General features: G+C 37.2%; 1 protein-coding gene and 1 long non-coding RNA gene across 2 annotated transcripts in view; one reads left to right on the plus strand and one right to left on the minus strand.

Moving 5' to 3' along the window:
- LOC135965371 (uncharacterized) overlaps positions 1-13781 on the plus strand; it is a 43608-nt gene that overhangs the window by 8570 nt on the left and 21257 nt on the right. The window lies entirely within an intron of this gene.
- On the minus strand, positions 3637-5988 carry DEFB126 (defensin beta 126). Its single transcript, XM_045364465.2, has 2 exons — positions 5835-5988; positions 3637-4009 (listed from the first exon to the last, which is right to left on the minus strand). Exons 1-2 carry the CDS (start codon positions 5890-5892, stop codon positions 3696-3698), a joined length of 372 nt encoding a protein of 123 aa, XP_045220400.1. The 5' UTR covers positions 5893-5988; the 3' UTR covers positions 3637-3695.

Below are 13781 nucleotides of genomic sequence, written 5' to 3' on the forward strand. Positions count from 1 at the left end.
TAATTTATAAGGCAAAAATATATTCAAAACACTAGAGTCTGGGCCAGGTGTGGTGGCTCACACTTGTAATCCTAGCACTTTGGGAGGCCAAGGTGGGCGGATCACGAGGTCAGGAGATCGAGACCATCCTGGCGAACACGGTGAAACCCCGTCTCTATTAAAAATACAAAAAAATTAGCCAGGAGTGGTGGTGGGCGCCTGCAGTCCCAGCTTCTAGGGAGGCTGAAGCAGGAGAATGGCGTGAACCTGGGACGCGGCAGAGCTTGCAGTGAGCAGAGATTGCACCACTGCACTCCAGCCTGGGAGACAGAGCGAGACTCAGTCTCAAAACAAACAAACAAACAAACAAACAAACACTAGAGTCTGAATGCACACAGACATGCACGTGCATAGTTTACATAGCTATGTAATATGAGTAGAAGTCAGCTTTGAGGATATAGTCAGGATTAGCATGAGATGGGGTAGAGATGTGGCCTTGAGAACAAGTAAAATTGCCTTCTAAATATGGTTGCTCTTGTGCAAGATCCTCTTTCTCCCTGAAACTCAGAATTTCCGTATTTTATTTTTTAAACATTTCATATTTTAAACTGGAATAACCTGTATCTTATATGCCTTTTAAAATCTACATTTCTTAGAACTTCATCAGTGCTAGGGATCATGGTGCCCTATATGCAATATCTATTTTAATTTTTAGAGTAATTCTAAGAGGTAGATGCATGGTTATACCTGCCTTGCAAATGAGGAAATTGATATAGAGACCACATGATGAGTAAAATTAGTAAGGAACAAACCTAGATGTAACCCTAGATACATTTTACTCCAGGTTCCTCAGCTTTAATCATGTTGTCATAATTATCACACAATGCTTTTGCTTAAGAAATTGTGTATTAATGTGTTTGGCACATCGCAGTTTCTCACACGATAAAGATTCCCTTTCCCTTGTCCTCCTAATGCCGTTAGTCAACTCCAAAGCAGGAAAAGAATATTTGCCACCTAAGTTCCAGCATGGCATGAAGGAGGGGTGAGATACAAGGCAAGAGGAAAGCAGGACACTGTTTCAGGCTGCAGCACTGAGATTATATTCATCGTCTAGAATCAACGTGATAATAGCTCTAAGATGTCTTCAAGGTAGTGATCAAGGTGATCATTGAAAAGAAAGCACAGCAAGTTCTACTAGAAGCCTTTCAAATCTCATCTGGTTGTTCAAATAAATCCCATGACCCTCAACTTTGTTACACTATTCTCAGCCGAATAATGAGTCTTCCCTCAGGTGAAACATAGGCTATAATCACCCATACTCATGCAAGGCAGCAAAGGTCCAGTGGGCAGGGCCCTGGGGAAATGTGATGTACTGTTTCTTATCCAGGGAACAACCTGTTACAGCTAAATCCCTATGATATGATTGACATTTTAATATATTACTCTCGCAACCCTCAAAGTACCTTGAGTGGGAGTAAGTATTTTCTCTGTTCTTCAAATTCAGCAACATAGGCTCAAAAATGGGAAATCATTTGTCTACGGTCCAAGAGTGGATACATGGTGGGATCATGAATGACCTCAGATACATCCAACTCTAAAGTTATGTTTTTTTCCTACTATTCTCCTCTGCTGAAGTAACTTGCTTCTATCTTCCGACCTTCTTGTGTAAGTTCATGAGCTCTGCTTACAAAGATAAGCATAGGTGTAAGAGGCAATGATGTCCTACCACTTGGGACAAGCCACTCCTCAAAACTCCTCTACTATGTAATGACATAGATCATAGATCTTCTCAAGGAGACAGAATCCTGTTTCTTGGAAAAGATCTAAAATAAATAAAAATGAGATTTCAGTAACATCCAAAGATCTTTCAGGTCTTCGAGAATCCCTCTTACTTATTCAACAAGAATTAATATAGAATCTTGTTAGGGGACGGTAGAAGAAACAGAAGATAAAATGGTTCCTGTTCCTAAATAAAATTTCAAAGTCTAGAAGGGGAGAAGACATAAGCAGATATTCAGAGTGAGGCATGTGACATGATGACTTAAAATTCTGGATAAGTCATAACCGTGGAGCACAAATGGTGGCAGTAGTGCCATTGTGGGTAGAACAGTGTGGTTATCAAAGTCCTCCAGAAGAAAATAAAGATTTTTTTCCAGGCAGTTATAAATGGAGACAGAAAAGTATGTACAAAAACTAAACCAGAAGCAATCCAGTGAGTTCAAACCAATCACAAAGGGGTACGTGTGGCGGGATAGCAAGATGCCCTGTGAGAGTGCTTTGGAGGTAAAACTGGAAATGCAAGGCAGGTTCTGAACACCAAGAGTGATGAAGGCGGCACCGAAAAGTTGTCTTAGGATGCTATGGGCAAAGATGCCAGAGGGGAGTCTAAAGGTTAGATTTGTGTTTCAGAAAAGTGATTCTGGCTCTCATTGTGGAGTCAAGTGAAGAAGGAAAAGGAGTCTGTGATGGCACTCATGGATTTGTGTCTATAGTGGAGAAAACCCTTCCACCAATGTTTACTCCAACTTTTATATCTCTACACTAAATCTCTAGGATCTTATGGGGTCAAAGGTGAAGTTGACCCCACAAAACATAAGCCAATCTTATATTTTCAGAATCAGAAAGATGTACTATGACAGGGGTGGGGAGAAAGATACTGAGTAAAACACTATCATTTCATAAGTGAGCAGACTGAGATGACAAAGACAAACACAGCTACTGTAAGTGTCCAGAAAGTGAAGGCATCGGCATTGCCTATTCTCCCTGTCCAACTATCAGGGAAGTGGGCCTGAGGCATGGATGGACGACTATGATACACCCAGTCATATTCTCTTATTGGTGCAGGCAGAGCACTAATGTAATGTAATGTAAGGGAAACATTCTATTGCTTGGGATGAGTGCCTGTCCTAACATTCAGGACACTTTATAGAGCTCTTGATCTCCCTTTCATCATACTTAAGTCGGAAACTATGAATGAGGATTTCCAGGGTGAGAAGAAAATTGGGCAACCTCATGGTGCAGTGACAGAATGCTCTTAGTAGTTAATTTAGTCTGTCCCAGTCTTCCAATGCTTAGAAATCAAGTTTCCTATTCTCTAAAGTGAGGTTATAACACCTACATTCTCAGGTTGTTGTAGGAGGATTCTGTAGGATGATTTTGTGTTACTATCTACTCCAAAACTACATAGGAAATGCAGCCTTCAATCTGTATGAAATCACATCCACAGTTGGCTTTCAATCCTTTCATATTATAAGCCAATTGTTCTCACAGTGTGGTCCCTGGACCAGCAGCACTAGCATCACCTGGGAACTTGTGAGCAATGCAAATTCTCAAGCTCCCCTGCAGAACTGGAAACTAAAAGTGAGCCCTAGAAATCTCTGCTTTAGCCATATCTCCAGGTGTTTCTGATATACATGAAGTTTGATAATAATTGGTATGGCAAGCTGTGGGCCTAGAACTGTCTTCAAGGATGACATTGCTGCTATCTATCATTCCTGAGTGGGTGTTTTGGACTAACCCTCACTTGTTCCTGGGCCCTATTTTATTTGCATTTCTACCATAGACATGCTAGTGCAATGAAATTGTGGTGCCCTTCCAGATACTGTTGAATGGAGGGAAAGTGGGAAGGGGACTGTAGAGAGAAAATGGACACCAGAATAAGCCTCTTTGCTTTAATGAGTCAGGGATCCTAGAGCAGGAGACAGAGGCTGGAATGTTCAAGTAGTGGGAGAAACAGGGGTAGCGGCCATCGTAGTCATCAAAGATATCAAACCATTAGATATCATCAAAGGTGTTGCTGCTGTTGCTGTTGTTGCTGTTGTTGCTGTTGCTCTTGCTGTTACTGTTGAAGTTTTCGTAGTCTTTGAGTGGACACAGAAAGAAGGATAAGCAGAACGTTTGTCAGCTGGAACACAGCATGCCTTACGTTTGCCGCACATTACCCAACCATGTTCTGAACGCACCTCTTCAGGTTTGCACGTCTTCTTACAAATTCCAATGTCGTTTAGACACCTTTTCACATACAAATTACCTGAATAAAGGAATTATATAGATTATTAAGCCTAAGTATTTATCACAGGAGGATAAAAAATAGCAATAGTTTTTGAGCACTGTTTATTCAAGTGCCTTTCTAGTTGCTTTAGCATGTTTTTCCTAATCATAAATACCTACTTTGAGGTTTAAGTGAAATTTTATAAATATAAACACACATAGAATTCTTTAGATATGTGTATGTTAGAATACACACACACACACACACAAAGTGTAGAAACAGGAAGACATACAAGTATGTGATGTGTGTCGATGTATGTCACTTATGTTCCAGAGACAGAGGGAGAAATCAGGCAATTTAAACTCATAGAATTTCAAGGATGCAATAGGTCTAAAACATTTTTTGAGACAACCATGAGAGCATTATAATTTCCTCTTATCCACTATCAATTTGAACATTTCTGCAAATTATAGGGAATATAAACTACAATCTCTAGAGGCGGGCTATGGAGTTATTATATAACCCTCCACCCATTAGGAAATTATACTAAAGAATATTAGATTATTTCATTGTGTCTTATGTAAAAGGTGGGACTGAGTCCAGTGTAAAAAACAAAATCGTACATGAAAAACTGTTCTCAAGATGGAGAAGGACTTTCTAAGTTAATGGAAGAATGCAAAGAAAACACCAATAGATTTGACATCATGAAAATGAAAATTAGGTGTCTCAAATAAATAATGCATTTTAGAAGCAACCAATATATTTGAAAATATTTGCAAGAAATATGAAATACAAATGTTAAAAATACAAATACTCCAATAGTAACCATTGGTAATATGTGCCAGTTAACTTAGAAGAAATAATATCCTTGGACCAAGCAATGGAACTTCTAAAATTTACCTATACAAACAGAGAATCTCACAATGATATATTAATAAGGTTGTATAATGTTATTTACAATACTCACACATTAGAAAAAATCATCCAAATGGCACACAATTAAGGACTCTCCAAGTTAATATTGGTACAAAAATATGACAGAATTATAAGCATCTACTGCAAATTGTATTTTCAAGGAATATTCAAAACCTGTGAAAATTTTCCTGATAGAATCTTAGGTAAAAAAATAAAGCAGGTTGTAAACTCATATATCAGTTGGTTACAAGTGAAAAAAAATGCAAGCAGTGATGAAATGTGGCCAATTTATTTCTAAATAACTTTCAGTGTTCTTGTCTTGGTTTTGTAAATATAAGCTATAGAATCAATTAAAAATAAATGCTTACACAAACAGAGCTGAAATCTGATACAGATTTGAAATAGTTTCCACACAGAGTTTTTTTTTTCCTTTTCCATTTTACAGTCCTATACATATATAGAAACAGCCTTCCCTGTTCTGTTAACAACGTGCAAGAACAAACAAACAAACAAAAAATCAGAGACCTTCTCTGTAAGACCAAGAACACTGGGGGAAGTAATATTATGTAATTGTTACCTCAGGAGGGAATATCGACCACAAAAAAAAAAAAAAAAAAAAAAAAAAAAAGGGTGAAATGAGGCAGAGCTTGACTGAACTGACCTGAAGTGACAGGATAGAAGTTTGGGATTTCAAGATGATTTCTACCTTTGGAGGCAACTTTATGGGATTTGCCTTACCCTACTCCCCAGCTCCGATCATAGATCCTGCTCTACCCTGAGAGCCTTCAAGTTTCTTAGAACAGTGGTGGTCTGAAGAAGTAGGACAAATCTCAGCCCTGCTCCCAGTGAGAAGCCAGACCCCATTTCCACAGACCACTTAGAAATAGGGACTCCATGTGCAGGACCCTGTTCTAGGCCAGTGTTTCTTCTTCCCCAAGATTCTGTTTACCTGAGACCAATTGGGCCAGGAGCATAAAAACTGCAAGGGTGAACAGTAGGGACTTCATCAGGAGGCAGTGGGTTCTATAGAGTCCAGAAGTCTCTATTCAGTATGACTCTGAACACAGATCTTTATTGTCTTTCTTAGGTGGGGTTGGGCTCAGCCAGTAGATTGGGAGGATGTAGGATATTGTGCCAACACAGCTTCGATCTATTGGCCAGCAACTCTAATTGAGGCATCACTGTTCAAGAGTCCTGTGCTAGGCATGCCTTGGGGGAAGGATAAAGACTTAGAAGAGAAGTTGCAAACTCTGCTGAAGTGTATGGCAATTTGGAGAGAAAGAATTACAGGAAGAAATCATGCTGCTCTACCAAGGCTGGGTACTCCTAGCTGTTTTTTCACAGCCTCCAGTGTTAGTTCTATCAGGGTTCATCTTACTGCATGTAGCAGTCTGGTCACCTCTCTGTCTCTCCACCTAAAATACAATGTCTTTCTGATCACTTATGACATATTATTCATATATATATATATGTAATTCGTTTCTGTATATTATTCTTTTCAGAGAAGGATAGAAGCAATTGTTTTTTAACTGATCAAATTAATGCTTTGTTGATGATCTGCAAATTTAAAAAGGCTTTTATAAAGAAATAAATAACTGCTCAAAGATATACGCACAAAGAAGTCTTGTCACTCTGTAGAGTAGCATAAAATGAAGTGCATCCATATGTTTAATTCTGTGCTTCTGTTAAAAGGAGTGCAGCAGATTTTATCTTATTAAACATGTTTTGAGTAAAAAGCAACATTTTAGAACAACATGCATAGTAATGATTCCAATTTATGTGAAAAAGTTATATGTATGTGAATATAAGTAAATGCATGAACTAAAAATGCAAATCACATGTCATTCTAATAAAAGTTGTGTTCTCTGGATAGGATTGAGTTTAAGGTGGCAATCAAAGAGAATTTTATTTGTGTTAAAGTTTTTTTTTGAGTGCCTGACTATATTGTGACTGAAAGCTATAAGGTCCTAGAGGTTTTGTTCTTTGAGAGGAGTTTTTAGTTTTTTTTCATTTCAAATTTTTGAGATATAATTGATTAAACTGCATTATTTAGAGTGTATAATTTGATTAACTTGGCAAAAGATGCACTGGTGAAACCATTACCATAATCAACATAATGTTTCTCATTCCTCTTTGATATCCACTCTTTCCTCTTCCCTTCCCTCCCTCTACCTCCATGATACCCAGACAACAGCTGACCTGCTATTTGTTCTTGTAGCTTTCTTGGCATTCTCTTGAATATTATGTAAATGAAGTAATATAGCATGAATACTTTTCTGCTTGGCTTTTTCCATCCAAGGCAATTATTTTGAATCATATATGTTTCATGTACTAATAGTTAATTCCTTTTTATTGCTTGTATTCCTTTTTATGCATATATGATCATTTATTTATCCATTTACCCCCTAATGAACATTATGATTGTTTTCAGATATTAGCTATTACAAATAAAACTGCCATTGAAAATTTGTGTGCAACTCTTTGTGTAGCCATATGCTTTCATTTCTCTTGGATAAACAGCTAGAATTAGAATGACGGACTCACAGGGTATGTGTATGTTTTACTTATTAAATATGCATATACTATGCTTTTTCCCTTTGAAAATTGCCCTTTCTCTCTGTCCTAAGATGTCTCAGTGTTGTCCTTATCAAACTGATAGTAAACGTTCCATGTTAATTATGGATGTAATAAACCTCTGTGTTCCATAGTTCCTGTAAATATTTTTTTCTGGCATGCAAAAAAAAAAAAAAAAAAGAGAAAAGAAAAAAAAAAAAAAAAAAAAACTACCAAATTGTTTTCCAAAGTGGTACCGTTTTATATTCCCACTAGCAATATTTGAGAGTTCACTTTTTCCCCCACATCTTTACCAATATTTACCATAGTTTTCTGTTTTTGCTTTTTTAGTTTTAGCTATGTGTTTTATTTATTTTTGTTAAATTTTAATTTTTTTTTTATAGATTTAGGAATACAAGGGCAGATTTGTTACATTGATATATTGAGTAGCAGTAAAGTCTGGGCTTTTAGTGTAACCATCATCACAATAGTGTACATTGTACCAATTAGGTAATTTCTCATCCCTCTTAGATTTAGTAGTATTTGTTTTATGAATCTGGGTGCTCCTGTGTTAGGTGCATATGTATTTAGTAGGATGGTTATATCTTCTTGTTGAATTGATCTTTTTATCATTATATAATGACCTCCTTTGTTTTATTTTACTGTTGTTGATTTAAAGTGTGCTTTATCTAAGTATAACTACTCCTCCTCTCATTTGGTTTCTGTTTGTGCAGAACACCTTTTTCCATCCCTTTACCTGAATTCATGTCTTTATTAATAAGGTGAGTTTCTTGTAAACAGCATATAGTTAGTTCATGTTTTAAAATCTATTTTGCCAGTCTATATCTCTTCAGTGGGGGCATTTAATCCCTTTTTATTCAAAGTTAATATTGATATATGAGGATTTGTTCCTGTTGTAATGTTATTTTTTTTTACCTAGTTGTTCTGTAGTCTCAATTAATTGTTTTATAAAACCTGTGAGTTTTATACTTTTGTGTGTATTTATGATGGTGAGTACTGAACTTTAATTTTGACTTTTAGAATTCCTTTGAGCATTTCTTATAGGACTGGTCTAGTGATGATGAGTTATTTTAGCATTTGCTTGTCGGGAAAGACTTTATTTCTCCTTCATTTATGATGCTTAGTTTAACAGGATATAACATTCATGTTTGACAGGTTATTTTTCTTTAAGAAGTCCAAAAATTAGACCCAATCTCTTCTGGCTCATAAGGTTTCTGCTGAGAAGTCCACTGTTATTCTGATGGGATTTCCTTTATAGATGACTATATACTTTTCTCTTGCTGATTTTAGAATTTTTTTCCTTCATGTTGACTTTAGACGGTCTCATGACTACATATCTTGATGAAGTCTGTCTTGTAATGTATCTTCCTGGCGTTCTTTGAGCCTCTTTTATTTAGATGTCTAAATCCCTAGGCAAGACTAAAGAGGTTTTCCCCAGTTACTTCCTCAAATAGTTTTTCCAAACTTCTCACTTTTTCTTTTTCCCCAGGAATACCTGCGACTCATAGGTTCAGTAGTTACTTTACATAATCTCAAACTTCTTGAAAGTTCTGTTCATTTTTTAAAATTCTTTTTTCTTTATTTTTGTCTGACTGGGTTAATTCAAAAGAGACTTGTCTTCAAGTTCTGAACCTCTTTCTTCTGCTTGGTTTAGTCTATTGTTAGAGCCTTCAACTATATTCTGTAATTTCTTTTTTTCTTTTTCTTTTTTTTTTTGGAGACGGAGTCTTGCTCTGTTGCCCAGGTTGGATGAATTTTTCATTTACAGAAGTTCATTTTTAAAAAACTATTTAGGCTGGGCACAGTGGTCTCACACCTGTAATCCCAGCATTTTGGGAGGCCAAGGTGGGCAGATCACTTGAGGTCAGGAGTTTGAAACCATCCTGGCTAACAAGGTGAAACTTTGTCTTTACTAAAAATTAAAAAAATTATCTGGGTGTAGTGGCACACATCTGTAGTTCCAGTTACTCAGTAGGCTGAGGCAGGAGAATCACTTGAACCCTGGAGGCAGAGTTTGCAGTGAGCCAAGATCGCACCACTGCACTCTGGCCTGGGCAACAGAACAAGACTCCATCTCAACAACAACAACAACAACAAAAATAAACAAACAACAACAAAAAAACTATTTTAAAAAATCTATCTCTAGTAGATTTTTCATTCATAACCTGAATTGTGTTTCTGATTTGTACTGATTTTTTACTTTCTCTTGGACCTCACTGAGATTCTTTAAAATCAATATTTTGAATTCTTCGTTTGGTATTTCAAATATTTCATTTTGGTTAGGGTTCATTGTGGACGAGTTAGTACAATCCTTTGGGGTGTTGTAACACTCTGTTTTTTCATACTTCCAGAATTGTTTCTTGGGTTTCTTCTCATTTGGATCAACTATCTGTTCTTATTTTTAAATTTACTTTCATTTGGTCAGGACTTTTTCCCCCTTGAGGATGTGATTATAATATACATTGTGTAGGGTTATTTGGCTTTGGTTCTGGGTGCTTTCAGTGGCAAAGACTCTGTATGAGTTTCTTGATTATAAATAGTCTTTGTGTGGTGGCTTTCTCAAATGCTGGTTGTAGTAGTGATATGCTGGGCTAGGCCACCACCTCCTGCAGGGCCAGAGTACAGAAGTCTCAGGAAGTTTAACTTGTTTCCCTGTGCTGAGCACTTGTGTCAGCCAGTTTTTTATTGGGTTTTGCAGTTAGACCTCCAGGCTACTATGTGGTGCTTATGAATAAAATCTGGGCAGAAGCAGGTGGGTATATGCTTGATCTTTGTTTACTGGGAGAAGCTCTCTGTTGCCTCAGGCCAGGGGCAGGTCTATGGAATATACACTAGCCTGAGCTCCCTGCTCAGCCCCTAAAGGGGAGGATAAAGCTGGGTGGAGCTAAGCTGTCAAACCTTCCTTCAAATAGCTGATTGGCAGGCACAAACACCAGCACTTGCGGTAATGACGGGGAGAATAGCATATACTCTGTATGAATTCCTTGGTTATAAATAGCCTTCATGCGGTGACTTTCTCAAATGCCAGTTGTAGTAGTGATGCACTAGGCATGTGATGAGGCTAACAGTTTCCTGCAGATCTTGAGTGGCAAAAGTCTTGAGACGCTTATCTTTTTCTCAAGCACTTTGCGCTTGTGTCAACACTTCTATTGGGTTGTGCAGTTTGACCTCCAGGCCAGTAGGTGGCTCTTGCAGTTAAGAGCCAGATGTGGTGATAGCAGGGAGTTTATATTTGATCTTTGTTTACTGGGAGAAATACTATTGTCTCAGGAAATGGTCTGTCTGTGGAATGCACACTGGCATGGGCTCCATTCTCAGCTCCAAAGTGGGGGCAAAATTGGGCACAGCTTTGCCCTCAGATTTCCCAATGGCAACCGCAATCATTAGCCCTGACAGGAGTGTCAAGGAGTTATGTAGACTTTTTATGATTTCCTTGGTTGCTAATAGCTTTACTGTAGTGGCTCTCTCAAATGCCTGCTATAGTAGTAACGTACTACTTATACTAGTAATGTACTAGTTGAGTGGGCTCAGGGTCTCTTGGGTAGCTGGGGCATTGTGGGGAATGGTGGCAGCTGAGGTCATGGAAGCTCATCTCCTACCTGAACGTACTGCCATTGTCTCTTGCTTGCTTTTGGTTTCTGTGTGCATGAGATGTCTTTTTCTATCCCTTTATTACCAGTCTATGTGTCTTAACAGGTGAGGTGAGTTTCTTGTAGGCATTATATTATTGGGTCACTTTTTAAAAAAATTCATTCAGACAATCTGTACGTTTTAAATGGAATATTTAGTCCACTTACAGTCAAACTTAGTATTTATGTATGAGGACTTTTTCTTGTCGTTTTGGTAATTAGTTTTTGGTTGTTTTGTATAGCTTTTTTTCTTTTTTTTCCTCTCTTATTATTTATAATTATGGTTTAGTGGTTTTCTGCAGTGGTAATATTTGGGTCTTTTCCTCATTTATGCATTTGCTCTACCAGTGAGTTATACTTTTGTGTGTTAAAGAAACAAAATCAGAAAAGAAAAAAGGAGACATCACAAATGATATCACGGAATACAAAAGATCATCAGAGACTATAATGAACAACTATACACTAATGGACAGGAAAATCTAGGGGAAAAGGCAAATTCCCACACATATACCAGCCACCAAGATTAAATCAGGAAGAAACAGAAATCCTGAACAGACCAATAATGTGCAATAAGATTGAATTTGTAATTAAAAATCCCTGAAGAAAAGCCCAGGATCAGATGCATTCACTGGTTTACCAAGTTCTAACAAATGTATAAATAACTAACACGAATCCTCCTCAAACTATTCCAAAAAATTGAAAAAGGAATTCTCCCTATAGCATTCTAAAGGCCAGCATTACTCAGATACCAAAACCTGACAAGAACACAACAAAACGAAAGAAGCTACAGGCCAGTATCCCTGATGAAACGTAGATGCAGAACTCCTGAACAAAATACCAGTAAGTCAAATACAACAGCACATCAAAAAGGTATTATGTCGTAATCAAGTGGCATTTATCCCAGAGAAGCAAAAATTATTCAACATATGCCAGTTGATAAACATGATACATTAACAAAATGAAGGACATAAACAATATGACCATCTCAATAGTTGCAGGAAAAGGCATTTGATAAAATTCAACATCACTTCATGATAAAAACTCAAACAATTAGGCACAGAAGGAACATACCTCAACATAATAAAGGTCATATGGCCGGGTGCGGTGGCTCACACCTGAAATCCCAGCACTTTGGGAGGCTGAGGCAGGCGGATCACGAGGTCGGGAGTTCGAGACCAGCCTGACTAACATGGTGAAACCCCGTCTCTATTAAAAATACAAAAAAAAAAAAAAAATTAGTTGGGTGTGGTGGTGGGCACCTGTAATCCCAGCTACTTGAGAAGCTGAGGCAGGAGACTCACTTGAAACCAGAAGGCGGAGGTTGCAGTGAGCTGAGGTCATGCCACCGCACCACACCCTGGGCAACAAGAGTAAAACTCCATCTCAAAAAAATAAAATAAATAAAGGTCATATACAGCAAACACACAGCTAACATCATATTGAATGGGGAAATGCTGAAAGCCTTTCCTTTAAGAACTGGAATAAGACAAGATGCCTGCTTTCATAATTCCCATTCAACATAATACTGGAAGTGCTAGATAGAGCAATTAGACAAAAAAAGAAATAAACAGTATCTAAATGGGAAACAGGAAGCTAACTTATCCCTCTTTGCAGATTACATAATTTTATTTAAAGAAACCTGAAGACTCTGCCAAAAAACTCTTAGAACTGATAAACAAATTCAGTAAAGTTGCAGAATGAAAAATCAACACTAAAAAATCAGTAGCATGTTTATATGCCAATAATGAACTAACTAAAAAAGAAATCAAGAAGGCAATTCCATTTACAATAGCTACAAAAAATACCTAAGAATAAATTTAACCAAGGAGGAGAAAGACGTCAACAAGGAATACTCCAAGACATTGATGAAAGAAATGGAAGAGGACATGAACAAATGGAAATGCCTCCCATGCTCATGAAAAGGAAGAATCAATTTGGTTAAAATGACCATATTCCCCAAAAGAATCTACAAATTCAATTCAATTCTTATCAAAATACCAATGACATTTTCCACATAAGTAGAAAAATTAATCCTAAAATGTGTATGAAACCAAAAAAGAGCCAAAACAGCCAAAGCAATTCTGAGACAAAAGAACAAAGCTGTGGCATCACACTACCTGCCTTCATAATACATTACAAGGCTATAGTTCTTATAGCAAAACAACATGGTGTTGGTATAAAAATGAACATATAGATCAATGGAACGGAATAGAGAATCCGGAAATAAATTCATATATTTACAGCCAAGCAATTTTCAACAAAGGCACCAAGAACATCCAGTGGGGAAAGGACACACTCTTCAATAAATGGTGCTGGGAACTGGATATTTATATGGAGAAAAACGAAACTAGACTGCTATCTATCATTATGTACAAAAGTCAACTCAAAATGGATTAGAGACTTAAACCTAAGACCCAAAATCATAAAATTACTAGACGAAGACATAGAGGAAACACTCCAGGACTTTGGTCTAGGCAAATATTTTAAGACCTTAAAAGCACAGGCAACAAAACCAAGAACAGACAAATGGGACTGTATCAAACTAGAATAAACAAGGGACTCAACTGAAAGCAAAAAAACAGAAATAAAAACAAATGATATCCTTGAAAAATGAGCAAAGAACAAAAATAGACATTCTCAAAAGACATACAAATGGTCAACATATACATGGAAAAATGCTCAGTATCACTAGT

Source organism: Macaca fascicularis, chromosome 10 (assembly GCF_037993035.2).
Source record: "Macaca fascicularis isolate 582-1 chromosome 10, T2T-MFA8v1.1".
Taxonomy (NCBI): domain Eukaryota; kingdom Metazoa; phylum Chordata; class Mammalia; order Primates; family Cercopithecidae; genus Macaca; species Macaca fascicularis.